Here is a 27,813-nt window from a genome sequence, read left to right as displayed (position 1 = left end):
AAACATATTATATGACTACGTAAATATATAATATAAATGTGAACCCAGATCAAACGTATCTGCATAGCAATGCATGTCATATCAATCACTTATTAATTAAAAAACTTAAATCAGATCTCAGAGCAAAATCTAACTCCAAAATAAAGAGATTCATGAAGGTTGAAAATGAAAGATCGTGAAAATGTGTACCTGGCAAATGCAAATGAAAAGAAAGCAGAACTCACCATGATCTTATTAGATGAGAGTGGGTTCAGGTCCCCCAAATTATTTAAATGACACAAAGAACGACACTTTAGAATGTTAAACCGTGCAATTCCAGGAGGTGACAGTTATGAGAATATCTGTATGCTGAATAATACAACATCAGTATTCACAAAACAGAAATTACCGGAGATACAGGAAAGAAATAGTAGGTAGGGGCAGATTATTTTTCTCTCCTCTCAGTTCATGTCAGGGTCAAGGGAACACAAACGTAAGAGGATAGAGAAAAGCAGCATAGTTATTCACCTGACTGAAACCTGGAGCCTGAAAACAGAGGCTACAACCTTTGGCACAGTTCCAGAGATGGACCACGTAACAGGCCCTGAAGAGAACTTTAATACAATTCCAAAAGTGGCCTACCACCGATGATGTTTTTTGATTAGAATGCCATAAAATGAGAACTTAATAACAAGATCAAAAGCCCCAAAGTTCTCTCCTATCTAGACAATTAAAAAAACAAAGAACAACAAACCTCTCTTTTTGCAGTTGTTGGCAAAAGAAAAAACACCAATTGCAGAATATCTGGGGAACAAGGATAAAACGCTACATATTAGAACTTGCTAGTTACAGCTAAAGCAGCATTCAGAGGAAGGTGTATAGCCTTAAAAGCTTATCTTAATTAAAGCGAAAGAATGAAAAACAAGCATCCAGCTCTTGGATCAAAGAATAAAAATAAAACTGTAATTGTGGCATGCCAAGAAGATGAATATGATGACATTACAATCAAAACCATGCCAGGGCGGTAGTAAGCAGAGACAGTTTCATAGCAACAAGCACTGTCCTTATCAGAATAGAGGGAGCAAAGGAAATAAAGCTTCAGCTGAAGAAGTTACAAAGAATGAAAAAAAACACCTTAAGGCAGTAAGAAGAACAAAATAATAAAAATAAAAGCAAAAATAAGGAACTGGAACAGAGGCAATGGTAGGACTTACAAATGAAGGAACAGACCAAGAACATACTCAAAGTGGCACCTACCAAACATTAACCAAATACCTAGTTGTTATTGTTGAGGATCAAAATGCAAGGCAATAATAACGTTTTCCTGATATTTACTCGTATTTTCTAATTTGTCCTAATGAGCCTGCCTCACTTGCATCAGTAAGTATTTCTTGGAGGGGACAGAACTTGGGCTAGGCCTAAATGAGGAATAACACTTAGTGTGAGAAGGGAACCTACCTGGCTCGTTTTGGCCGTCAGTTTCAGGTATAATCAACTTAGCGCGTATATTAAGTTTTTAATATCACTATTAGGTACATTTTACCACCTATAGTAGAAAACTGCCGCTTCATTTAAGCCTGAACAATTCCAAAGCACGCCTCTAACAAAGAGAAGTCAGTGGCTGTTTGAGAGGACTGGGATGGATACACTGAGTGTGCGAATTTAAAGTAGAGCTCAGAAGGCGCCCGTGGCCCTCTGGTGTCTGGTACTTCTGCCCCCTGGGCGTCCTGGACAGCGAGCATTTGTGGCTTGAAATGTGGACCTATACATTTTCCAGAGTTCTGTCTCAATCTTCAAATCAAATGTCAGTTAACTTTTCATTTGTTTGTTTGATTTTATTCCCTAAAAATATACACCAGCCTTGTACACGATGACTCCTAGATACCTAGAACGTTGCATTCACCAGAAAACTGTTCTCTAATGGTGTTGAATGCACGTCTTCCCCTCTTCCCCCTCTCCTGTCCCTCTTGTTCCCCACCCTCCTCCTCTCCCTTTCCTCTCCGCTCTTTGCGTCCTTTTCATCTCTGCCTGTGGCCTTTCCTCCTCTGTCCTCTCTGTTCTTGGCCGCTCTCCCCTACCTCTTCCCCTTCCCCTGCTACCTGCCTTTGCTCTTCTAATTTGCACACGGCCTTTCCCCTCCATTTCTTCTCTGTGTCTGCTCGTCCATCTTCACTTGGACACTGTCCTGTTTCCTCTTCTGTGGCTGGCCCTCTTCTTTCTCTTTCCCTTGTCATCTTCTCTCGTCCCCGCGTGTGGCAGGTCTATGACACACAACTGGAGAACGTGGAGGCCTTTGGGGGCCTGTCTGACTTTTGTAACACCTTCAAGCTCTACCGGGGCAAGACTCAGGAGGAGACGGAGGACCCATCTGTTATTGGGGAGTTTAAGGTACGTCCTTGAGGACCTGTCCCTACCCAGGAGGCCTGAGACTGTGAAGTGGCAGCAATAAGTGAAGGGGGCAGGAGCAGGGCTACTGTAGTAACTACAGTAATGACCATGGTGTTGACGTTGGCACATGTGGGAGCGCCATTGATGAAGACTCTGATGTGGTGAATAGAGATGGCGGTGGGCTTGGTGGTCTCAGGTGTGATGACTCTGGCTGAGATGACGGTAATGGTCATGATGGTGGTGGTGTTGGTGATGATGGTGATGAATGAGTTGGCCCCTCATTCTTTTCAGGGCCTCTTCAAAATCTACCCCCTCCCGGAAGACCCAGCCGTCCCCATGCCCCCGAGACACTTCCACCAGCTGGCTGCCCAGGGGCCTCAGGAGTGCCTGGTCCGCATCTATATCATCCGAGCATTTGGCCTGCAGCCCAAGGACCCCAATGGGAAGGTAACATTCCTGGAGCTCTCAGCTCTCCCAGAACAGCAGGCTGGGGCACAAATGGGCTGCAGGATGTGGACAGAGCTCTCCCACAGGGAGTTCACAGTATGCCTTGGAAACCAGCCAAACACACACAGCACTGAGAGAGGCGACTGAATGCAGTTCGGTCAGGGGCCAAGTGCTCTAGGAGGTCAGAGAAGGCCGGGCAGTGCAAGACTTGGCAATCGTGAGGAAGGCTTTGCGGAAGGTCTAGGATTCCTAAGGATGGATGGAGTTCTGGTAGGCTAGGAGGGAGAAGAAAATAGTATTTTAAGGTGGGCCAAAAAACTTGACAAGAGTTTGTGAGAGGAATGTTGGGCATGAGGATGAGGCGCAAGAGGAAGCGACATGGAAGGTGTAGGCCGGGGTTGGACTTTGTCGGGCTTCAGGTTTGGGTTTCTGGGGCACTTGCTCAAGTTTTGTGCCCGAGGCAAGTACCGTATCACCTGACACTGGGCTTGGCTCTGAGGCACACGGGGATCTTGCCAGAAGGCAGGAGTCTGGAGCTCTGAGGAGATGGCCGGGGAGGGGCAGAGAAAACTTGGAAAGAGAGAAAGGGAAAGGAAGAGGGACAAGCGGGTTTGACTGGAGTTCAGAGGTACGGGGCTGGGTCCTCTCTCATTGCCTGAGATGGGTGCAGTCACAGCATGTGTCCTTGAGGCTGTGGGTGGAGGTCTGCTGTCCTATCCCTGGAGCCCTGCCTTTCAGGGTGAGAAGTCATAGCTGGCCTTGCCCTGCTGGAAGTCAAAGGACAGGATAGAGCCATCCCCAGCCCAGGCACCGTGATGGCCTCCAAGATGTGGTGTGGCCAGTGGTCCATCATATACTTCAAGATTTCTTTATGCCATGACTGACCCTGAGCACCCTGGTCCTAGCTGCTCCTGGAGGCCTTGGTTGGGCTGCCAAAGTCTGGCCATCTCTCTCCCTTCGGTCTGCTGAAGCAGAGGTCACAGGCACAACCATAGCTGCCTCAGTCACATATATAATACACGCTGTAGTGTTTCTGAGGATGTGAGCCTTGCCCTCACCCACCTTCTGATGGGGCAGTGCTTTGGGAGTATGGAGGACTCAGGTACCCCATTCCCACTGCTGGACCGTGACTAGAAGTCTGTGTCAGGGCCAGCTGGTGTGGCGGTGTGCAGGATGGGGCCTGTGGCCTGGCACCATGGCAACCATGGCACCCTGGCAGCTTCTTGATGGCTGGCCTCCTAGCCCCATGGCGGGCGGGGGGGGGGGGGGGGGGGGCAGAGGACCGAAGAAGCCTCAGAGATGTGTTGGGAAAGTGAATTCGCTTACGCCTTCCTGTCTCTTCCTTCAGTGTGATCCTTACATCAAGATCTCCATAGGGAAGAAATCAGTGAGTGACCAGGATAACTACATTCCCTGTACCCTGGAGCCTGTGTTTGGAAAGTAAGCTGGGGACAGCTTGGTTCTGGGGGGTGGGGGTGCCAATCTGGATAACCCCCAGCCTGGGGCGGGGAGGTGTGGCTGCCACTAGGAAGTGGCCGGGTCCTGAGGCAAAGCTGTAGTCCCTAATCGTGCATGCCTGTGGGGGTGTAAGCTCCCCTCGCTTTTCATGGCGTGCTGAAGGCTGAAGTCCGGGCCAAAGCTCCTACTTAATCTCATAAACAATTACCTCAAAGAGCAGAAATCTAAATGGAAACTCAGAGCCTGCATTTGCTAATTATTATTTATTTTTTTTTAGATTTACTTTAGAATAATTTTAGATTTATAGAACAGCTGCAAAGAAAACACGATTTCCAAATGTCCTTCACACTCCATTTCCCTCTTACCTACCCGTGGTTCATTTTGTCAAAACTAAAAAGTCGATAGTGCACTCTATTTCCTGCGCTCTAGACTTTTTTAGGATTTGGCCCCTTTTCCCACTGATGTCTTTTTCCTGTTCCAGGATCTCAGCCAGGATCCCATGTTGTGCTTAGTCGTTGTCGTCTTTCGTTGTTGCGTGTTCGTCTCTCGCGGGTAGACAGAGGAAGAGAGTAAAATGTTCTTGAAATCCAGAACAGGGGAAGGAAGAATCAGGACCCCTTGTGTGGACGTGGCTCCCAGGCGTCCTGGACTGTTGCTGCCTGGATGCGAGCTTATTTAGGCTGGAGGGAGGAGAATCACAGAGGGAAGTTGGTGGCTGTTTCTCTAGCCCTGGTGGGAGAAGGTGTGTTGTTTTGATATTGTCAAGTGACCCCTTGAATGCGTAAACCAGTGTCTGGAGAGTTCCTTGTGGGCACTCGGGCCTGCGGCAAGGAGCCGGTCAGCCTGGAGAATTGTCTGCTGTCCTGCCAGTGGTGAGCCCCTGACAAGCTGGAATGAGAGGGAAGGGCTGCAGGGAAGAAGGTGGGGAGGAGCTCTCTGGTGAGCTCTGGTGGCTCCTGGTAACCCGGCAGCAGACTGGGCCCTTTCCACAGTGGGGCGGGGGTGTGTCAGGGCCCAGAGCAAGGTGGGGAAGTGAGTGCAGAAACCCTTTCTTTGTATAACTCGTGTGCTGAGCAAGCCCAGCTCAGGGAACGTAATGAGAACACACCTTCGTTTTCGTCTGCCTGTATCCTGTCGACATTTCTTCAGTGGGGGTTACCTCCCCCATTTCTTGAGTGGAAACTGTGGCAGGCAGGTGACTTTTCTGCTTACTTTTAGACAGTCTGCTTTGTCCTAAACCCAGTCTCAAGGTGCTAAGCAGAATGCCCGCTCGTGGGTAATCACGAACCTGACAGGCTCTATTTAGGACAGTCACCCCCTTTCCCAGCTGGGTCCGCTTTGAGTGTGGCTGCATGCGGCGTGGGGATGTGTGTGTGAAGGGAATGAGGGGGCTCTGCCTCTCTCCCTTTCCTGTCTAACGTCTCCCACCAGCCCCCAGCTAGCCACCAAGCTTCTGGATTGTGCCTGGCTAGGACTAGGGGAGCCCCTGTGAGAGGACAGCCCCATGTGCTCGCTGCCCCCGTGTTTCCTGGGCACTCTCTGGGTGGCAGTGTTTAAAGCTGATTTATTTTCTCGTGAGCGCTTTCCAGAAAGCCCCTCCGAGCCCACCCACTGAAGTTCTAGGGAGGTGGCGGATGCTGTGGCCCTTTACTGGTGGCCCTTTTCAGATGGGCCTCTCCACAGTCTCACTGCTGGAGCCCCAGGTCCCATGGGGTCGGCTTCCAAGTGGCTCCGGTTTGGCTTCATGGTGGCCCAGCCAGGATGGGAGCAGTGTCGCCTCTGTCTCCTCCTCTCTGCAGTCAGCTGCTTTCTCTTCCTTGAGCAGGAGTCCGGCGCCAGGCTTGTATCTCCCGCCTGCAGGGAACTGTTTCAGGGGAAAGGGGGCCGTCCCTCCACATTTGACCTTAGAGGAGGATTGGGGTTCTCAGAGCACAGCAGGCGCTCCCTCCTAAGAAATCTCTTCACAAATCCTCCTTCCCGCTCTGCAAGCAGGTGTAAAGCCCAGAGTGTCCCCAGAGTGGGTCCCGGGTCATCCCTTTGGTATATTCCAGCCCTGTGGCCCCATCACATCTCTTGCCTCCTGGTGTCCTGGCAGAAGCTTCAGTGTTCACTTTCTGTCCAATTCATTTGTTCATTCTGCCGTTAATCAGGCAGGGTAGCTACTATATGCTCAGCCCAGATTATTTGGGAATGTCTGACACACACACACACACACACACATACACACACACACACACACACACACACACACACACGCAGAGTCTCAGAAAAGTCCAGTACCAGTAGAGTGCTGGGGTAAGATCTACAGGGGCCTGAGGAAGGTGGACACCAGAGCCACTCTTGGAAGGGGAGGAGGGGGCCAAGGAAGGCTTTCAGGCCCCTGCTCTGGCCCTACTCCCCTCCCTTGAGCACCCGCTGTGTCCCACAACATCAGGGAGCCTGCAGCACCCTGCTGTCTGCCCTGGGCCCCTGCAGGATGTTCGAGCTGACCTGCACTCTGCCTCTGGAGAAGGACCTGAAGATCACACTCTATGACTATGACCTCCTCTCCAAAGATGAGAAGATCGGGGAGACAGTCATCGACCTGGAGAATAGGCTGCTGTCCAAGTTCGGGGCTCGCTGCGGACTCCCACAGACCTACTGTGTGTAGGTGCACGGGGGCTGGTTGCTCTTCTGCCCCCCGAATCCTGAGCACTTACCTTGGGCCAGCCCTGTGCCTGGCACTGGATAGGTGTTCTCTCACTCGATCCAACTCGGGTCTTGTCCCCACTGTACAGATATGGAGACTGAGGCCCAGAGATGTTATGGTCTGTAAGTGGGGGGGATTAGGATTTGAACCTGTTTGTCTGACTCTAAGAACCTGGCTCTTCATCATGTTGTAACCCAGCTCTCCTTAGGACACTACCAAGCCCCTGTAGAGGGAAGAATGAGGAAGGAGGGAAAGGGGAAGGGAGGCAGACAATGGGTCACGTGGGCCCCAGCGGAAACCTGCAGGGATCTGTGTCGGGGGACCTCATGTGTGGCCAGCCCCTGCTCCCTTCTTGCCAATTTGGGTCTCATGTGGATCTGATTCTCTCAGTCTGGAAATTGTAAATATCTAGGTTCCAACTCTGTATGCATTTAAACAAGTTCTGCCGTCTCTGGGCCTCAGTGTCCCTGTGTGTCAGGTGGGACCCCCAGTCACGGCGAGGGAGGGCGCCCATTGTTAAAGTGAAGGGTGGGGGGCTGTGCAGGTGGGTGCCCAGGCTCCCGTGCACCCCTCGGCCCTCGGCAGCGCCCTGGAGGGTCTCTTCTTTGCTTTGTGTTTGGGCCTCAGCTCTGGACCCAACCAGTGGAGGGACCAGCTCCGCCCCTCCCAGCTTCTCCAGCTCACCTGCCAGCAGCGCAGACTCAAGGCGCCCGTGTACCTCACAGACCGCGTACTCTTCCAGGATAAAGAATACACCATTGAGGAAATAGGTGAGCTGCCATGTGACCCGCAGGGCGGGCTCTCCCTCGACCCGAGGGGTCAGGATCACGATTAGGATCAGTTTGCTTCTGGCTTTGAATGGTCAGACTTTAATTGGAATTTGGGGTCCCGATGACCTCTGGGACTGTTTTCTCCTTGAATTGCACTAGCTTGCCAGCTTGGCCTTCTGGGTATCTTCTGAGCCATCCTCCCGCACCCCTGACTCCTGGTTCCTGTACCTGAAGCATCCCCAGGGCAAGCAGGAAGCCTTGCGGCCTGCACCCTTGCCCCGGATCTGCCCAGGGCTCCCGCCTGAAAATTCTGCCGCATGCCCCTGTGTGTCTGAGACATCCACAGGCCTACATGGTCCCCCGGGAGCTGCTCGGACTCCCTGGAGGTGTTACAGCCCCGGGGGGCTCACTTCCTGCTGGTTTCAGAGCTGTTTGATGTCAGAGCTGGTACTGAGGTTATACAGGGGGAATGGTGGCTCGGATGGCCCAGCCCCAACCCCCTCCTCCTTCCTGGTCTGCCTTTCCAACTCTTCCTTCCGCTGGTCTGCGAGCCGCAGTAGCACGGGGACCAGGGTCCTACGTTCATAAGAAAGGAAAGCCAGAAGCTTTCGATGGTGAGGTCCGGCATCTGCCTAGTTTTGCAGATGAGGCCATGGAGGCCAAGAGTGGCTCAGTTAGGAGCAGCCAGTTAGGGGCAGACCCAGACCCCTGGCCCGGGGGTCCTGCTGCAGTGCTGTGCCGCTTCCTTTGTGGCACCTGTTAGAGTGGACAGAGCAGGTGTGCAGGATGAACGTGTGTGTGTGTGTACGTGTGTGTGTACGTGTGTGTGTGTGTGTGTGTGCATGAAAATCTGTGCTCTCGAACATGGGCACACCTGAGTGCATATACCTGTGTGTGTACTTGTGTGTTTGGACACACGCAGACCCTCCTCCCCCCAGTCGAAGCTTTTGTCATGGGGGCTCCAGGTTCCTGTGGCTGGCTGCTTGGCCACGCTTGTCTGGGTCAGAAGCACCCCCATGTCCTCATCCCGGCCACGGCACCAGTCCCTGCCCCACTCCCTGGCAGGTAGGAGCTGTCCCTGGGAAGCGCCAGGCACAAGGGAAGGGTGTTCATGTCCCGTCCCGCGTCTTTCCTAAGTGAGGGTGTCATCTCGGCTGCTCTGTGGACCAGCGGTGTGACCGTTCTGTGTTTCATTTCTGTCATCTGTGACACGGGCAGGAAAGCAGCGCTTACCTTCCAGGGTTATTATAAGGGTAGAGCCTGTTAAGATTTATGGAGAACAGTGCCTGGTTTCTCTTTATCAGTGTTTGCTGTGAGCACTATTATTTTAGCTATTTCCCCAAGAGAGCAGATTGTGCGAACGGGAGAACAGTCATACTGAAAGCACTTAGATGCCTGATCTGCAAGTAGAGGTTGCAGAGGCTCAGAGTTTGGAGCAGTCAGGGAGGGCTCCCTGGAAGGGGTGAGCTTTGATGGGCAGGGAGGATTTGTATTGGTGGAAAAGAGGAAGAGCTTTATAGACGAGGCTTGGTAGAAATGATGGCAATGAGGAATCTGGATTTTAAAGCTGGAGCCAGTGGACTGTGAGGCTTCCCTTGCAGAGAGTGTGACCTGAGCATCAGAAGTGTGTCTAGGCTGGGGGTGAGGGGCTTCCTGAGGCCTCCAGGCAGCCCCACCATCCCTTGCTTACTCAGCCCCGGCATCTTTTTTGTCTTCTCTCTGGAGCAGAGGCTGGCAGGGTCCTGAACCCACACCTGGGCCCAGTGGAAGAGCGTCTGGCCTTGCATGTCCTCCGGCAGCTGGGCCTGGTCCCCGAGCATGTGGAGTCCCGGCCTCTCTACAGCCCCCTGCAGCCAGACATTGAGCAGGTAGGACAAGGACCCTTGCACCCCTGAGCCCTGAACCCCAGCTAGCCCCGCCCCAAGGACAGCATGGATATCCCAAAGGCACCCGTGGGGAGCTCAGGATTTGGCCAATCCCTCCTTGACATGTTTTCCCACAGTCTGAGTGGTGACCACTATTGGTCTATGAGAGGACCCCTTGGGCCTGGCCTCTCCTGGCTTCCTGCAGCCCTCAGGACCTGGGGAATGAATCCGAGCCACCTCCTCTATCCCCATGGATAGAACTCTGGCTTCCCATGGGTCATTCAGAAGCCTCACTGTTTCAGCCTGGGCTCAGGATGCCCTCCACTACTATCTGTCAGTGACATCCAGGTGGCTGGCATGGGGCTGGGCTGCTGTGGGGAATCCAGACAGGGCGACTGGCACCCTGTGACAGAATGTCAGAACTGTCACTGAGAGCTGTCATCAGGAGGGCCGGGGCATCCTCCATGCAGAGGGTGGGTGAGTAAAGGGACAGCTGGCCCAGGGCTGAGACTGGGAGGCTTCCTGGAGGAGGTGAGCCCAGGGCTGGGTTTTGGAGAAGGAGGAGAGAAAAGGGGACAAACAGAGAAGGGCTGAGGCAGCAGCGAAGGTGCCTTTGTAGACATGCAGGGGACGTGGTCTCTGCTGTTTGGAACTGAGCTTTCTTGCCCTTGGTGTGTGGCTGCCAGCGCCCCAAAGTGGCACAGCAGGTGTCGATGTGAGCTTTCAGTCTCTAGCTTTGTGCTCTGGAGAAGTTACTTCAGTCCCTGCTCTTTCTCTGTGAAATGGGGACAGAAATAGTACCCAGCTTGCAGAGAGGGAGGGAGCCGAGGGGTGGCAGGTGGAGTGCTCTCCTGTCGCGGAAATCCTCTGAAACTCCTAGGACTAAACTGTGTTCTCTGACCCTCCAAAACCTTGGGCGTGCCATTCCCTCAGCTGGAAACGCCCTTCCACCCTTGTCTACCTGGCGCCCTGAGACTCAGCTCAAATATCATCATCTCTGAGAAGCCTGCCCTGACCCCCAACCTCCAGGCCCCGGGCCCAAGTCATCGGCCTGTGGGGCAGCAGAGCCACTGCTGCAGTCGGCCCTGAAGTCCCCTGGAGGGCACCTGCTCTCTGCGGGGGGGGGGGAGCCTCTCTGGGGCAGGGCCTGGGGCTTCTTCGCCCTGGGCCCCACCTGTGTGGCACAGGGCAGCTGTTGATAGGTGTTGGTGGAATGAAAAAGACGGGGAGACAACAGGGTTATGTCTCCGTAGGGGAAGCTGCAGATGTGGATCGATCTGTTTCCCAAGGCCCTGGGGCGTCCTGGACCTCCCTTCAACATCACCCCACGGAGAGCGAGAAGGTGACTTACCCCAGCCAGGGACTGGGGGCTGAGCCAATGGGTGGGATGGTTGCAGTTCGATGTGAATAGGACCTGGAGGTCACTCTTGGGCCAGGCGTTGGGCCACTCGGGCTGCAGGGCGTCGCTCTTGTGTGGGCCTGGCTAAGTGTCCAGCCAGGCAAGCAGCGGGGTCTTGTTGGGTGAGCTGGCCTCTTGGCTTCTCAGTCAAGGACGGCCCACCCTTTGCTGGGAAATCCACGTGGAGTTGAGCCCTTCTCCTCCACAGGTTTTTCCTGCGTTGTATTATCTGGAACACAAAGGACGTGATCCTGGATGACCTCAGCATCACGGGGGAGAAGATGAGTGACATTTACGTGAAAGGGTAGGGAGGCATCCGCCTTCTCACCTGTCCCAGCCTCATGGTGTTGCCCTGCTCCCTTTGGGGTGGTGGAAAGGGGGAGCCCCAGCCTAGGGGAAGGAGGGAATGAGAAAGGAAGGAGGTCCTCTTGGGGGTGGTCCCTGCCTTTGGGGAGTCCTTCTCCCACTGGATTCCCTCTACAAAAATCCTTGGATTGAACTTGGAAGGTTTGAGAATGTCCCTCAAGAGAGAAGTTAGAATGTTTTAAAATTAATGGCACATAGAGATTTCTGCGGAATTATTTTTGCTTTATCCTTTCCTGAGTTCATTTACCTTCTTAATTCCTCCTTTGCGTAAGCTGGGGATGCACGCTGTGGCGGACGCCTTAATGACACGTGTCGTTGCCGTGTTGTCTAGTTGGATGGTCGGCTTTGAAGAGCACAAGCAGAAGACGGACGTGCACTACCGCTCCCTGGGAGGCGAAGGCAACTTTAACTGGAGGTTCATTTTCCCCTTTGACTACCTGCCCGCTGAGCAAGTCTGCACCGTCTCTAAGAAGGTGAGCGCGTGCCTGTCCCCAGTGGCCATCACCGCATGGCAACTACCGCCGTCACCGTCTCCCCGCCCCCCACTTCTGCCACTTCTACCATTACTGCCACCATCAGCATTGCTACCCTGCCCCAACCCCCCTCACACTGGCGCCACAACCACCATCTGTGGCTCGGTCCAGATCCCGAAACTACTGCCTTCTTCCCGACCCCAGACGAACCAAGTGGCAGGAAGGGTCTCAGGGTCAGAGTGGGCAGAACATTCAAAGGGACACCCAACATGGCGATGGGAGGGGCAGAGAGGCAGACCCCATAGGGAGAGCCTCCTCGGAGGGCCGGCCTCCCCTGTGGATGGATTGCCCACAGGATTGGGGTGGCTTAGCTAAGTCCCTCCTGTGACATCGTTCCCCACATTTCTGCGTCTGGTGCCTGTGGTCACTGTCCAAGCTGGACACTTACTGGGTGCAGCTCGGGCCTTCCAGGCTGGAAGCCATTGCCCTCCTCCCTCCCTGACCTCACGGCTAGCTGCAGGCCCCTGGGGGACCTGCTGCGTCAGCCGGAGGGCGGAGGTGGGTCCTGGGACCTCAGCTCTCTGTGTCTCAGCATCTCCTCGTTGAGGTCTCATCTGGGTGGTAAAGTCTTTTCTCCTGCAACAGAAGGAGCACGAGGCAGGCATCCTCCCTCCTCGTGGCCCTGCACCTGCCCTTGGGGAGAGCCCTCAAAGCACAGGGAGGCCTCAGAGCTGGGCCGGCTGGAGGCAGAGAGCACCTGTTGGAGCCGACTGCCTGCATCCCACCCAGAACCCACCCACTTCAAGGGGCTCTCCATTGGACACCGTGGATGCCTGTCTGGTGTGTAGGTCCTGCTGGTCCGACTTCCTTCCCGAGGCGGGGCGAGGCTTCAAGCCGCCAAGCCTCTGCGATGCCTTCCTTCCCGAATGGTTGAGTGGCTCCAAGAAGAGAACTGTAGACCGTACTTCCTGGGCACTGCGGAGGTTTTATTGGCTCTCTTCATTTAATCCTTCCTCATGACCCTTGCCCAGCCCAACACACAGGATCCTCTGCATTTTAGAGAAACCAAAATGGTCCAGTGAACATTCTGAAACCATCAAACAAAAGAAAACAAGGCTCGACGAGGTTAAATGAATGCTTTCACCCCAGGATTGCTGCACAGGCCTGCCAGAAGGCAGAATTTAGCAACAGCCTGGGGTTCTGTGCAGTCAAGGAAAGCCTAGCCTCTTTGTAGGTTTAATCTTATTTGCCTTTGCTTAGTGTGTTTGTCTGTCACAAGTTGTTTCCATAACAAAGCAAATGTTGCATTTGTTGGGGGAAGAGCTCCAAATGAAACACACACCGCTTCTCTTTGCTGCGGGCACAAGGGGAGCGGGGCTGGGAATGGGGCCGGGAGGGCTCAGGCATCCTGTCTCAGGGGCTCGGCACACTGGACAACGGACAACGGACTACGTGCGGATGGGAAACCGAGGCTGAGAGATGCCCAGTGGCCTGCTTAAATGGGAGGCGGGACTGCCCCCTCGCTGTGACAGGTGGAGATGTGGGCGAGGGGGCACAGGAAACAGGATTGGTTTTTCCTACAAAGTAGGAAGAGAGAGAGAGTCTCCTGGCACTGTGGCAGGTGACTTGAGACGAATGGAAAAGCCTGGAAGAAGCCATCATCCTGAGCGAGGGAGCAAAGGGGGGGAGAGCAGGAGAGAAGAGGAACGGGGGAGGGAGAGAGAGCCAATCGTGAGGCTGAGATCTGCTGAGACGCTGGAAGTGCTAGGGGCCCAGCTGGAGCTGCTGGTTAAGAATTTGAGGTGGCTGCATTCTGGCACTGGAAGAGTTCCAGCTCTCTGTCTTAGGCCCTGGCAAGGAAGAAGGGACTCAGGCTGACCCACTGAGGCATTGTCCAGAGGCTGGCGCTAGCCTTGGAAGAACGAGAAGCCCAGCTGGGCTGCTAGGGTGGAGAGAAGGAAGAGGAGTCAGGGAGTCTAGGAGAGGCCCCCCGGGGGGGGCGGGGGGGGCAATGGGATTCTATGGGGTGTCATGCTCCAGGAGAAGGTCTCTGAAGGGAGGGGTGGAGGAGGTCAGAAGACGTCGAGGAGGCTCTGAAGTCAACCAGGAGAATGAGGGAGGACCTGGCTTGACCAGGAAGAGCCAGGGGGTCCCTCTGTGGGAGAAGGGGCCTAGGAGGCAGGTGGAATGTGCCCATAGTGGGGCACCAATGAGCTGGTCTGGGCCAAAGGACTGAGTCTGGGTGTGGGATGGTGTGGGGGTACCGCACAGCCTCTGGGCTCCCCAGTCCTGCCACAGAGCCAGGCTTTTGCCGAGGGGTTCGGGGCCTCTGGCAGGCAGGCCCTCTGGGGACCCCATTAAACCAGACGAGACTGTCGTAAAGCACAAGGGTCTCCTTTCATCCGGCTGCTTTGAACCACCGCTGGTTGCCCTGGCCTGGCTCCCCACCTGGAGCCCAGCACACCCACTGGGGCCTGCCTGCAAGTCAGGCACCCACCCTGCAAATAAACAGCTAGTAAAAGGGCCCAGACCGGGAGCATAATGAGCGCCTGGGACCTGGGGGGCCATTCCCCAGGCTGGAGCTCCAGCCCAGCTGCTCCCACCAGGGGCCGTTTGAACCTCTGGCTCATTACTGAGCCCATAAACCGGGCGGCCAGAGGAATGGAGGATGCCGGCGGCCTGTGCAGGCGGGCCTGCGGAGCTGGCCATAAAAGCCCCGCCAGAGAAGGGAGGCACCTGCAGGAGGGCTGGGGCCCGGAAGAGGGGAGGTACCAGACGGGGGCCAGCTGGGGGCCCGAGCCCCTCACCAAATCAGGCAGCGGGCCAGGCTGCAGTGGTGTGCTTTGCAAGGTGACCGTTCCTCACAGGGCAGGGTTTTTGGTCCAGGAGCTCTGTGTGTCTGCGTGACCGGGGGTGGCCACACAGCGAGTCTGTGGGCACAGGGCACCCAGGGGCAGGCAAACCCTCTGTGATCAACAGCTCTCCTGGACTCCCTGTAGAGTCTGTCCCCTGAGACTTGGTCCAGGCCCTTGCTGGGACCTGGCATACTGAAGATCTGGCCTCCAGCGTCTGCGGGATCGTCACAACAGTTCCAGTCCTTGCCACTCACTGAGGAAAAGCTATAGCGAGAGGACAGAGAACAAGCATGAGCAGGAAAGCCCCAGGGACAGTCCTTTGGGTTGAGCGTGGCTGAATTCAGGGCTGAGCCCAGGCCTCAGCATGCCTATCCTTATCTCTCAGAGGTTCTACGAGGCCTCTGTGGGAAGAAGCCCATGATAAGGCTCGTCCAGGCTGAGTGGTCTCAGGAAAGCGGGGTAGGGAGAGCGGGAGGGTGGAGAACTTCCCGGCACTGGGGGCTTTTGATTTGCCCCAGAGCAAGCTCTTAGAGTAAAGATGGGGTGGGTTGCCATGGTAAGCTAGGAGCTGGGGTTACTGTCGCCCAGTGTCAGCTCCTTACAGCAGTGTGTCCAGGGGATCCCTCTGGTGACAGCTAGGATGGGGTGGGGGCCCCCAGGTTCCCAGCCAGCCTACCTGTTCCCCAAGAGCATGGGGGCAAAGCAGGATTTATTTATTTATTTATTTGACAGAGAGAGAGAGGCAGTGAGAGAGGGAACACAAGCAGGGGAGTGGGAGAGGGAGAAGCAGGCTTCTCACTGAGCGGGGAGCCCGATGTAGGGCTGGGATCATGACCTGAGCTGAAGGCAGACGCTTAACGACTGAGCCACCCAGGCGCCCCGCAAAGTAGGATTTAGAGGTGAGAGCCAGACTCTGGAACCTGCCTGCCTGCCTGGGTTTGAATCCCAGCTCGCCACTTCTCGGCAGTGTGACTCAGACAAGTTCCTTGCTCTGGTTTCCTCAGCTGTAAGGACAGCATGTCCCTTAAAGGTTGTTGGAAGGGTAAACGAGCTCAGATTGGCAAAGGGCTAGAACAGAGGAAGTGCAGACTGATATTATTACTAGCGGTCAGACCTTCTGCAAGTCTGCAGATTGTTAACTTCTCCAAGTCTCTGCTCCATCATCTGTAAAATGGGAATGAAACCTCTGCTCGTGGCACTGGGAGGCTTCAAGGAGCCATGTCGTGTGAAGTCAGCTTACATGGTTCCTTCCTGGGTCCTCAAACACTGTCCGCTGGCATCTTAGCAATCTTCCCGCCAAGACCCGGCACTGGCAAGTCCCTAAGAGATCTCCCATTCATTGCCTCCTCCAGGCAGCCTTCCAAGTTGGAAGGAACCACTCTTTCTCTCTAATCTTGCTTCCCTCCTTCTTCCTTTGGGCCAGGATGCTTTCTGGAGGCTGGACAAGACTGAGAGCAAAATCCCAGCACGAGTGGTATTTCAGATCTGGGACAATGACAAGTTCTCCTTTGACGACTTTCTGGGTGAGCACTGTCTCCAGTCAGCACCGTTCTGTCCACTGGGAGTTGACCCAGAACCCCCACTTGTGTGGGCATGTGTGTGTGTGTGCATGTGTGTGTGTGTGCATGTGTGTGTGTGTGCATGTGTGTGTGTGTGCATGTGTGTGTGTGCGCATGTGCCATTCTTGGGAAGGCCGGCTGGAGGAGTGGTCCTACTTCCCGTCCTCAGGGAGCTCAGGGTCACTGCTCCCTGGTGCTAAGTACGGTCTGGGGCACAGAGGAGTGCCTGAGGGCCTGTCAGTGGAGGTGGCATTGAACGCCAGGCTACGTGGATGGTAGGAGTCAGGAAGAGAGAAAAGCGCAGGTCAAAGGCGGGACAAGCATGAGCCGGCTGTTGCTGACTGTCTGGCCTCACCCTTGACGGGATACCCCCACCTCAACCCCTGTCTAGATGGGGCAGCTGGGCCCAGTAAGTGAGGGGCTCTCGTCAGTCCTCACGCTTGTGCCTGAGTGATGAGTGAACGAGCCACCGTGGCTCCATCCTCCAGGCCCCCAGGCAGGATTCCAGTGGGGGAGAAGTGTGCAGAAACCCGAGCTGGGAGCAGGGAGTGCTGGGCTGGAGGATGTGGTAAAGACGGGGTGAGACGTGGGGCGAGGAGGATGGTTGCACGGGGCCAGCAGGTGGGACTGTGAGTAACAGCCCTGTCACAACTCTAAGAGTTCCCTGGAAAGCGTGGTCTAGCTGTACGATTGGATATTATTCAGCCATAGAAAGAAAGGAAATATGGTTCCATGCTACAACATGGATGCACCTTGAAAACATGCTAACTGAAAGAAACCGGTCACAAAAGGACTAAGATTGTATGCTTCCGTTCACATGAATCGTCCGCAGTAGGCAAATCCAGAGACAGGAAGCAGCCTGGTGGTTGCCAGGCGTTGGGAGGAGGGGAGTGAGAGTGACTGCTAATGGGTATGGGGCTTCTTTTGGGAGTGATGACAATGTTCTGGAATTAGAACTGGTGCTGGCACAACTCAATATACTAAAAGGCACTGAGTTTTATACTTTAAAATGGTTACATTTTATGGGATGGGAGTTTTAATTCAATTAAAAAAAAAGTGGACCTCATGAGAAAGGCAGCCTGAGAAGAGTCCTGGATTCTCGGCCCTTTCTGCTACTTGGGAGCAGGATGGCTCTGGATGGATCACTGGAGCCCTTCCTGGCTGCCCCTGGATTGCAGAAAGGTGATCTGGTCTTTGCTGAGCCCCTGGGCCCCTGCAGGGGGCGCTCTGAGGAGGGCTGCCTGCTCTTTACATAGTAAGGACCCATTACAAGTAATTCCTCCCACTTTTTTAATTGCTTTTTAATTTTTTTATGGAGTCTTTTTTGCTTACAGACTTAACTTTTTTTTTGGGCATCATTCTATCAGCCTTTTCTTTATGAGGTGAGGCTTCAGAAAATTAATTTTAAAAAGAAAAACAAAGAAAGCTGCGTTTTTACTGAATGAGAAAACGGTGTTCAAAATAAAACAAAATGAGCTCATCTTTTGTTTTAAAAAATACAAATAAAGCCGTCAAAACGACTACTTTTAACTTTAGTAGGTTTCTTTTTCCGCCTTCATAATGTGTTTCTAATTACATATTTTGCTTTTTAAAAATATTTATTACTTAAAAAAAAGTAATAGTTAAGATCTATCATCTTGCCATCCAGAGATTATATGATGTTTCCTTGCAGTCTTTTATGTAGATCATACTGGGGTACTTTTGTGTATAAGCGTGCGCACACACACACACACCCCCACACGGTTTAGTATCCTGATTTTTCCTAATGTTATATTAGGACCATCTTTAAAATGGGAAATAAACACTCACCTACACTTGAGGGATGGAGAGACATGTGGGTGGGCGGATGGATAGATGAGCGCTCATACAGAATTGAACAAATGGATGGACAGAATGACAGCCTGATTAACGGATAGGTGTAGTTCTCAAGAAATGGCGGCTGTGGAGAGATGGAGATAGTTAGATCCCCGCAGATGGGTAGATGGGGAAATAAGTGGATGAGTGGAAAGAACGAAAACTAGAACGGTAGACCCCATTGGTGGATACTTACAGCAACCGAGCATTCCACGCTGAAAAAAATGTAATCTCTTTTGCCTGGTATTCAAGAATTTCTTTAATTTGGCCTCAGAAAACATGTTTTTAGATTTATCTCTTTCACTTAATCCTTTCAGCAATTCACGCTCCAATCCCATTGACTTCATCATGCTGTTGTGATTGGATTAGATGAAACCACATGAAATTGCTGTTTTTATAGGTCAAGATAGTTGAATACCATTTTCATATGGTTCAACCACGTAGATGGAGCTATACAGGGAGATGATGGATAAAATGGATGAGTAGATAAACCATCTAGAAAGATGGCTGCTTGGAGAATAAGGGGGGGGGCAGATGAAGAAATGGGCAGATGAACCACAGTGGGGTAGGACTTCCCGTCTACTAGGATGGCTCTAAAAGAAAAAAAAAAAAGCAGAAACTTGAAAACAACAAGTGTCGGAGAGGAAGTGCAGAAATTGGAAGCTTCAGACATGCTGGTGTGAATGTAAAATGGTGCAGCTGCTGTGGGAAACAGTTTGGCAGGTCCTCAAAATCCCAACACAGAAATTACCAGATGACCTAGCAATTCTATTCCCATGCCCGAAAGAATTGAAAACTGAGACTGAAACACTTGCATGCCCGTGTTCAGAGCAGCACGATTCACAATAGTTAAAAGGTGGGCACAACCCAAGTGTCCCATCGACAGATGAATGGAAGGCGTGGTCTCTCCATCCCACGGAACAGTGTTCAGCTACAAAGAGGAGCAAAGCACTAATACATACTTCAACACGGACGCACCTGGAAAGCGTGCTATGTGAAATAAGCCAGACACAAAAGGACAAATATTTTATGAGGCCACCTCTATGAAATATCTAGAATAGGCAAATTCATAGAGGCAGAAGGGAGATTAGAATATCTGAGGGGCCGAGAGGAGGGGGAATGGGGAGTTATTTCTTAATGGGTACAGAGTTTCTGTTTGGGGGGATGAAAAAGTTTTGGAAATAGGCAGTGGTGATTGGTGGCATGATGTTGTGAATGTAATTAATGCCATTTGATTATACATTTAAAAATGGTTAAAGTGACAAATTTTATGTTATGTATATTATACCACAATAAAAGCAATTTAAAAAATGAATGGATGGATGGATCTGTAGACAATGGGTGAATGAATGGATTTGTACAACGGAAACTGAAATTGAGCGTGTGGGAAGCGCTGTGAAGGTTGAACCAGTAGGAGTAGATTACTGAGCATACGGCTGCGTGGGGAGTTGCATGGACAGCTGTGGGGAACGAGAGGTGATGGGTGGGGAAATGAAGAGTTTGTGAGATTCAACCCGTGGCTTATCCCATAGATCCAAGTGGAGGAGGTGACAGTTTTCTTGGAACTGTCCAGCCCCAGGGTAGCCCCAGGCTTGCAGCAGTCGAGAACCCTCTGCTAAAGGACCCCTCTCGGCCGCAGGCTCGTTGCAGTTGGATCTCAACCGCATGCCCAAGCCTGCCAAGACAGCCGAGAAGTGCTCCTTGGACCAGCTGGACGACACTTTCCACCCGGAGTGGTTTGTGTCCCTTTTTGAACAGAAAACAGTAAAGGGCTGGTGGCCCTGTGTGGCAGAAGACGGTGAGAAGAAGATCCTGGCGGTAAGTGCGCTCCCTCCAGCCTGATGCAGGTGCCTGGCTAGCTTCTTCTGCAGGAATCACTGGGCATGTACCTGGCGCCCTCCTTGTCTCCTACCCTGCCTCTTCCTGTCCTCAACTACTGTCATGGTTCTCTTCCCGTTCCCAGCCTTCTACACTGGCTCCTTGAGGCTTGCATCCCAGGAAGCCTATTTAAATGGAAAGATACCCTTACCTTCTGTGGGCCCCGTGTAATTTATGCTCTGTTACTTGGCCTCCAGAGATCTGTGTCCTGGGCTCCCCTCTGGACCAGGCTTCCAGTGGAGGACCTGGGGAGTGCCTGCCAGGGACCATCCTCTGCTCAGGGGTGCCATGACACCACGACACCGTGGAGAACTCTCCTTCCTTCCTCTGGAGAGGAAGTGAATCCCGGACAGTTTACTGAGAAACTGCGGGCAGCCGGCCAGCCCCTAAAGTGGACAGTGAAATGAAGTACCCTTATTGTAGAAGGAATTTTAACACTTATTAAGAAATACTAGCACCTCAAAAGAAAAACCAGCAAAGGACCTGCATAGATAATACACAAAAGAAGTACAAATGGCCATGAAACATTTAAAAGGGTTCATTCCCCCTAGTAATTAAAGAAATCGTTTTCAATGTAAAAACACTTTTGCCTATTCAATTAGACATTAAAAAAACCCTAAATGCTCATTGCTGGTGAAGACTCAGAGGCAGACCCCTCCTTTACTTCTGCTGGGAGGACTAATGGTTTTACCATTTAGGGAAGCAATTTGGTAGTATATAGCCAGGGATTTAACAATATTTATGCCCTTGGACTCTGTCATCCCACTTTTTATAAATCTCTCCTAAAGAAATAAACAGACACAATTAAAAATGTAGGCACTGGGGTGTTTTCTGCAGCCCTTATTTATAACATCAGAGAGTTGGAAACAACCTCAATGAACCAAAATAAGTGGGTTACTAAGTAAATCATGGTCAACCATCCCATAGAACGTTTTACAGCCATTAAAAAGCAAACTTTAAAGAATATATAATTGTATAGTGAAACATAATATATTTCTAAATGAAAGAAGCAAGCTCTAGAACGATACCGACGCCGTGAGATACCGCATGTACTTGCAGAGGAAAATAGCTCTAGTACATAAAAATAGGAACGGTACTCGTCTCCACATAGTGGAAGTATGGCTGATGTTCTCCCGTAGACGTTTCTGTAGATTCTAAATGGTCTACAAGGAGCAGTGGTGCTTTTGTGATCAGAGCAACCCTATATCTTTAAAAAAATAATCATAATAAAGTGGCTCTTATGTCTGTTCTGCCTGAATTCCTCTCCAAGCCATGAGGCAGAGCCTTTGTGCACCTGATCAGGTCCCCCATGTCCCCTCAGGGCAAGCTGGAAATGACCTTGGAGATTGTAGCAGAGAGTGAGCATGAAGAGCGGCCTGCGGGTCAAGGCCGGGATGAACCCAACATGAACCCCAAGCTCGAGGACCCAAAGTGAGTGCCCAGCTCTTGACCCCTGATGCCCAGGGGGCTGGGAGGGGTGGTCCAGGAGGCTCCCACTGCATAGCCATGCACAGGTCATAAGGCCGACATGGCTCAGAGGGGGATGTGACTTGCCCAAAGCTACTGGGTAAGTTAGGGGCAGGTGACAGTCATCATGACGGGGAACTCAGCTAATTCGAGAAGCAGGGGCTGTCGGGTAGGTGTTGGTTGTGTGCCGAGCATGTGGTCATGTGGCATAAATATGTCGTGGTATGGAACCTTCCCTGCTGGGTTGTTATTATCCCCATTTTACAGATAAGGAAACAATGTCAGCCAAGTTAAATAAGGTCTTTCCACTGGGAAAGGGAAGCTGGGATTCTCATACCTGTTCTGATCGGCTCTGGAGCCCAATCAAGGTTTTTACCCTGACTAAAGCTGCCTTCCGTGGCTTACCTGTGGTGTCCATGTGGCTTTCAAATGGCCGTCCAGCCTTAATTTGGCCATCCGTGAATCCCTGTCTTCCCTACCTCATAGCCCCCTGAAGGATATAGACCAATCCAGTGGATGTCGAGGCCTTGAGGGCAGTTACTGGGGGCAGGAGGACGGCTGTGGGGGCAGCGGTGAGAGCTGCGTTTGTGGGTCCCTCCCCACAGCCCGGCTCAGGTCAGACTGGGCGCAGACGGGCCACTTTATCTTGGCGAGATCCCCAGTGCCGTGGGGCTGGCAGAGCTGTGAGAGGCATCCCTACCCAAGGATGTTGGGATCTGGGTGCAAGGACAAGCGAGACCCAGTGCACGCAGTGAGGTCATTACTGAGACACGACACCCTGCGTGCTCTTTGAATTGGCGGATGACCTAGGGCAAGGTTTTGAGGTTCTCGGCTGTGAGTGAGAGACAGTCGGCTTTCCGGGTTCACTTCCCACCATCCTTCCCTGACCACGGAGCAGCCCTGTGCGTCTTGGCAGGTGGTTTGGCTCAGCGGGGGCTCAGGGGGCCGTAGCTCACCTCACGCAGCAGCCCCTCGCGCCTTCGCCCGCCTCCCACAGCTCCAGTCTGTGATTAAGTTCCGGGTCAGGAAGGGGAGCTGGTGGCTGAGAACTGGGTCTCGGAGGGTGCCTAGGGCTTGGCGGCACCGAGAGGAGGAGGACAGCACGGGCGATGCGGCAGAGGCCCGGAGGACAAGGGAATGCAGAGGAAAAGGGCTGGCGGCCCTGAGTGGGGGCAGGTCCCGGGGCCAGCGGTGGAGGGCCGGGGCGGTTTGGGAGCAGCCCGGGTAGGGGGTGCCCTGCTGACCTCTGGGGTCTCACTTCCAGGCGCCCTGACACCTCCTTCCTGTGGTTCACCTCCCCGTACAAGACCATGAAGTTCATCCTGTGGCGGCGGTTCCGGTGCGCCATCATCCTCTTCATCGTTCTCGTCATCCTGCTGCTCTTCCTGGGTATCTTCCTTTATTCCTTCCCGGTAAGGCGGCCTGGCGCGGCCCGGACACTGTCTTGGAGGAGCCCCTGGTCTGATGAGGGAGACGGAGCCCCTACTCTGGAGAGTCCCCAGTATGGTAGAGACAAAGTCCTGCCCTTGGGACGAAGTCTTACTCTTCGTCCGGGGGGACTGAGTTTTTGCCTTTAACGGGGAGACATAGGTGTCCTCAGCAAGTGCCTAGCTCTGTAATCCACACTGGCAGAAGGTGAGGCCCCTTGGGCAGGGGTGGGCAGGGGAACCTTCTTGAAGGAGCGCGAGGCAGTGGGTCTGGAAGGGAAGGGTAGGTGTGGATGGTAGAGCAGAAGGGAAGGCCCCCCTGTTTATAAGAATGGCACCTGCTGCGGTCCAGGGGAAGGGAGGCCCTGGCGCTGGAAGAGGGTCCCTGGTCTGCCTGAGGGCCTTGATGGAGTGCGTCCTGTCTCCTGCAGTGGGGTGGGTATGGGGGAAGGTGTGGGCGGGCAGGAGGTGGCCCCAGGAGCCTCTCACCAGGGCACGTTGTGGTGCTGGTAGGAAGCCAGCTGATGCCTGGGAAGGAGCCCCGGGGGCCACTCTAGCGAGGGCGGCTGCACCCCTGGCTTCACTGGGCGCCTCCCGGGGAGGAGTAGCAGGGCCTCTGTTCCCTGTCTGTGCTTTCCCGCCCTCACAGCTCATCAGGGAGCCCCAATGATGCTCCAGCCCCCCGCCCCACCGTGTCTCTGGAACTTCAGACTTCGAAGGGTTCCCAGGCTGATTCCTGATTTTTAATGTTCTTTAATTTTTAAAAAAACTCTCTCATAAGCAAATTTCAAATTGATATAAAAGTAGAGAGAATAGCTTGATCAACCCCATGTCACCCGGATTGTAATGGCAAAGAAATGGACACCCAGTGAGGGGAAGGGACTGGCTCAGGGCTGCACAGCTATCCGCACAGCTCCTGGTCTTCGGTTCCGGCCACTGTGGGCCTCTGTCCTGCTCAGCACCAGGCTGCCGGCCAAGGGCACTGTCCCCACAGCAGGCAGTCTGCTCTGGGAATTACAATTATGTGTTCATGTGCTCTCTGCTTAGTGAATCCTCCAGGAGGAGAAGGAGGATGGAGAGCTCTCTCCCACTGTGGCTGGCGAGGCCCTCTATGAGCAGCGCACATCTCCTACCTAAGACGGTTAAAACCCCAAAGCCATCCCCTTTAGTCCCTCATATCATGGACAGTGAGGAATAGCAGGGGGACCATCTGGCCCAGCTGTCCAGACCCCAGCTGCTCTCTGGGCCATAAGTGACAAAGGAGGGTCTAGAGCCAGGATGGCTGATGTGTCCGGCTGCAGGCCAGGCCCTCTAAGCCAGCTGTGGTCACCTGGAGCGCCTTGCTGAAATGCGCTCCGGGGAGAGTCGCAGCCAGTTGTCTAACTCTGGCTGCGGGCTAGGGGAGGGCCCAGGTTACAGGGACCTACCTGAAACATGTGCAGTTTGGGGGCCCCTCTTGAAGCAAAGGAAGATAAAATCACGGAATCACCCATACGGGCCTATGGAAGTGCACGTGCCATGTGGCCGCCTGGGATCCGGACTCGGGCCCAGGACTCTGCCTTAGTGTCTCCTGCGTTGGGACAGGCCCGGGTTGCTGAGTCAGGGAAGCATGGTTTCCCTCGCCGGCCTGTCCTCAGGCTCCCCTCCTCTCATTTTGGGTACATCTGGCTGCTGCTCAGTCAGGTGAGGGCTCCGTTAAGCACAGGGTGTGCTGTGGGGATGAGCAAGGAGGTGATGAGCTCTGCACCGCTGGGGAGCATGGTTCCCTGGGAGACGCAGCGAAGCCGGTGGACAAGGGACAGGGTTAGTGCTCCATCCCGAGGTCGGGCCAGGGGAGTTGAGGGAGAGGAGAGCTGGCGTACACTCTTGCTCCTCAAGGCCGTGGTCCGAGGGGCAGCAGCGGCAGGACCAGGGAGCTGGTTAAAATGCAGAGTCCTGGACTGGCCCAGGTCTGCGCAAGAGAATCTGCACTGGGCACATCGAGGTTTGCGAATCGCTGCTGTGCGGGACCAAGCTCTGTGCTTAGAGTCAGACGTTGGCTAGGCTCCGGCTCTGCCAGTGACGTCCTTGGTGACCTTGGCGAGGCTCTCCCAACCCCATGAGAAGGGGGCTGGGCTAGGACTGCTCTGCCTGGCTGCGACTAGCACTGTGGTTAAGGGAGCTCTTTTGCCTTCCCTGGGGGTGCTGACATCAAACCAGCCTTCTCCTGAAGAGCCAAGGGGAGGGCAGGTCCCAAGTGTCACCACTACCCATTCTGTGACTAGCTCCAGCCTCTGACCTAGCTGGCCCTGCCCTGCCAGGTACTTGGGTGGCAGGCCAGGCCTTGAGGGGTCCAGGGAAGGAGGGCCTGCTACCTGGCCAGGAGAAGGAGGGAAGATTTCTAGTCACTTCAGCCTGTAGTCCCTCATCTCCGGGGCAGCCTTAGCCCCAGGCCCTGTGGGCAGGAGCAGAGAAGCTCTTTGAACAATAGCCCTGCTGAGAGCTCCTCCCCTGTCTTGTCGCCCAACTGTGGCATCACTCTCCTTGAGTCCTGCTGGAAATTGTCCTCTTTAAACTACCAACTCTGCTTTCCCTCTCCCAGAGCTGCATGTGAGGGCCAGATCCTAGGTGAGGGGTCCGGGGCTAGAGGGGCAGCATAGGCCTGAGGCTGCAGACCTTGTTTGTTTGTAGGTCTTTGCTACCACCTGGGCAAATCCTGCTCCCCTCCAGCCAAGTCGCCCGATCACCTGGTGGGTCCTAGACCCTCACCTGGCTCTTAGGCCTTGGGGGCCGAGGGTCTGGTAGAGAGGGGCCTAAAGCCAGGTCAGCTCCCCTCCAGTTGGCCCAACTTCCCACCCTCTTGGAAATTGCCCTGGGAGGGGGACATGGAGGGCAGCCTGTCTGATTCCTCCCAGCTCCCCCCCCCCCCCCCCCGAGAGCCAGCCGGGAGCAGGGCCAGCGTGGGGAGGCAGGAGGCGATCTGGCGGGGAAGGAGCGGCGGCTTTGTTTCCAGAGTTGGCTTTCCCGGGCCGGCGCTGGGGAACATACTGTCCCAATTAGGAACCTTGTGTTGTGTTGTATGTGTTTTCATGGTTTTTTGGGGGGAGGAGTGGGGAGGGGAGATTCCTGTCGGTCCTGCAATAGGCAGGGCTTAATCAGGGGTGACCCATCTCTGGTGCTAACCTGCATGGTGGGTCATCCCCATACACCCCACCCCTCAACCCTCTCTGTTGGCTGGATGGGAGTGTGGTGGCCAATGAGCTCATGTGGGTTCCCATGTGGAGATGCATGGGAGGTCCTGGGGAGAGTCATGGCCATGCCTTCAGGCCACCCATCTGATGGAAGAGGCCAGGGCAGGCCTGCCCCTGACCAGGCGCTGGATGATCAGAGTCCTCTTGGCAGGTGGCTGGAGCATGGACGTGGGCCTTGGGTTGGTGGGGGAGAAGACAGGGCCATTCAGGCAGCCGTGGCCCCAGGTTGGAGGGTGCAAGCAGACTTTCAGGAGGGTGTGGGCTTGGGTGGTTGGCGAGAGCCCCGGGAAGTGGGGTGTCGAGCTGAGTGCCGTGCGGGGGGTGGGGAGGGTAAGGTGTAGGCAGGTGGTTGAGTAGGTGAGCCTCCTTTCCCAGCTCTCGCCCCTCTGGCAGCTGTCATCGTGTGTCCCTCCTCTTCCCTCCCTCCAGAACTATGCTGCCATGAAGCTGGTGAAGCCCTTCAGCTGAGGACTCCGGCCCAGGACTGGCTGCCTTCTCCACCCGGCTTAGCCGAGCTCCGCTGGACCTCCAGGCCTCACCAGCCTGCCAGGGGCAAGCAGACAGACTGGCACACGCTCCAAGAGCTGGTGACATCGAGTCCTGGGATCACCCTCCTTTCATCATTTCTTTCGCCCCCAACCCAACCCTTTTTGGATCAGCCCATGTGTATTTCAGTATAAAACAGTTTGAACCACAGGGCCATGTTGGCGTGTGTGTCCCTGGAGCACCTGAGTGAGGTGTGACTGTAGACGACAGCTGTGTCTGGCTGGCTGCGGTGTGAGTGGGGTGTGGGCCCTCTCTGGCTCGGCATTCTGAGTGGAACGTTCTCCTTTGACAAGACTGGTCGGGGTGGGTGGGCTTTGAGGCTGGGTCTGCCTAAAGACCCAGCTTGTTCTGGTTCTCCTGGACGTTCCCCTTCCCCCCACCCCTCCTCACTTAGGCTTCTCCTCTTCCTTTCCCAGGCTGCGCTTTGCTTAGGCGGGCGGTTACTATACCTTCTGTTTCTTTGACCATGCCCAGGAAGAGGATCCACTTTATCCGAGTGGATCCCCGCGGAAAGGGTCGGGCCAGACACTCTCCAGGCAGGGATGGCTGCTGGACCTTTGGCTGGGACCTTATCCCCCACAATTTTGGGATTTCTTGTGACTCCCTCGCTCTGCTTCCTTACCCTGCTTAAAGAGCTGGTCTGTACAAACACACCTTTTTCTTGTGGTCCGAAGCTTAGCATTAGCTGCGGTCTGTCTTCTCCTGCAGGAATCAGGCTTAATCTACAGGGGCAGCAGGAACGTACTTAGAGAAAAAGCAAAGAGCATGAAAACATCGTGTTTCCAAAATAGAGGCCTCTGCTTCTCTCGCCCGAGGGGCTGGAGCTCTGGAGCACAGCGCTGGCCGCCTCCTCTCCTGTTCCCCAGGAGGGCTTCTCCTATTTCCCGCTGTGAGCCTGCTCCCCTGTCCCGGGCCCCAAGGCCCCAGCGTGATCCTTCCAGGGCACTTGGCTCTTCGCTGCACTCTGGGGCCCAGACTGAGGCCCTGCCTTGTCTCACCTGACTGGCAGACGGGGGTGAATGGCACAGGGCTGATGTCCTGAACCCCTTTGGGTGAACTATGCTTTGAAGAATGATTCTCTCAGAGAGTGATTCTCTCTTTGGGAGATGTTCAGGCTGGAAGTGGCCCTCAATATCCAGCTGGGAAAGATCTGAAAGGCAGGG

At 54.0% G+C, this 27,813-nt stretch overlaps 1 protein-coding gene across 4 annotated transcripts in view; it reads left to right on the top strand.

Annotated features, from left to right (window-relative positions):
* Positions 1-26,800, top strand: part of DYSF (dysferlin) — a 203,481-nt gene extending 176,681 nt beyond the window's left edge. For all 4 annotated transcript variants that reach the window (XM_008699984.2, XM_040623327.1, XM_040623325.1 and 1 more), the window contains 14 exons: positions 2,239-2,367; positions 2,659-2,814; positions 4,163-4,254; positions 6,748-6,918; positions 7,589-7,731; positions 9,460-9,599; positions 10,850-10,938; positions 11,204-11,299; positions 11,693-11,834; positions 16,113-16,212; positions 19,742-19,920; positions 21,302-21,411; positions 22,712-22,859; positions 26,534-26,800. In XM_008699984.2, the coding sequence (XP_008698206.2) occupies positions 2,239-2,367; positions 2,659-2,814; positions 4,163-4,254; positions 6,748-6,918; positions 7,589-7,731; positions 9,460-9,599; positions 10,850-10,938; positions 11,204-11,299; positions 11,693-11,834; positions 16,113-16,212; positions 19,742-19,920; positions 21,302-21,411; positions 22,712-22,859; positions 26,534-26,572 (1,734 nt within the window). In that variant the 3' untranslated portion in view covers positions 26,573-26,800. The remainder of the gene's footprint in view (positions 1-2,238; positions 2,368-2,658; positions 2,815-4,162; positions 4,255-6,747; positions 6,919-7,588; positions 7,732-9,459; positions 9,600-10,849; positions 10,939-11,203; positions 11,300-11,692; positions 11,835-16,112; positions 16,213-19,741; positions 19,921-21,301; positions 21,412-22,711; positions 22,860-26,533) is intronic.
* Positions 26,801-27,813: the final 1,013 nt, after the last annotated feature.

This window comes from Ursus maritimus, unplaced genomic scaffold, assembly GCF_017311325.1.
Source record: "Ursus maritimus isolate PB19 unplaced genomic scaffold, ASM1731132v1 scaffold_6, whole genome shotgun sequence".
Taxonomy (NCBI): Eukaryota; Metazoa; Chordata; class Mammalia; order Carnivora; family Ursidae; genus Ursus; species Ursus maritimus.
The sequence above is the reverse complement of the archived record's forward strand: the minus strand, read 5'-3'. Positions and strand labels throughout refer to the sequence as shown.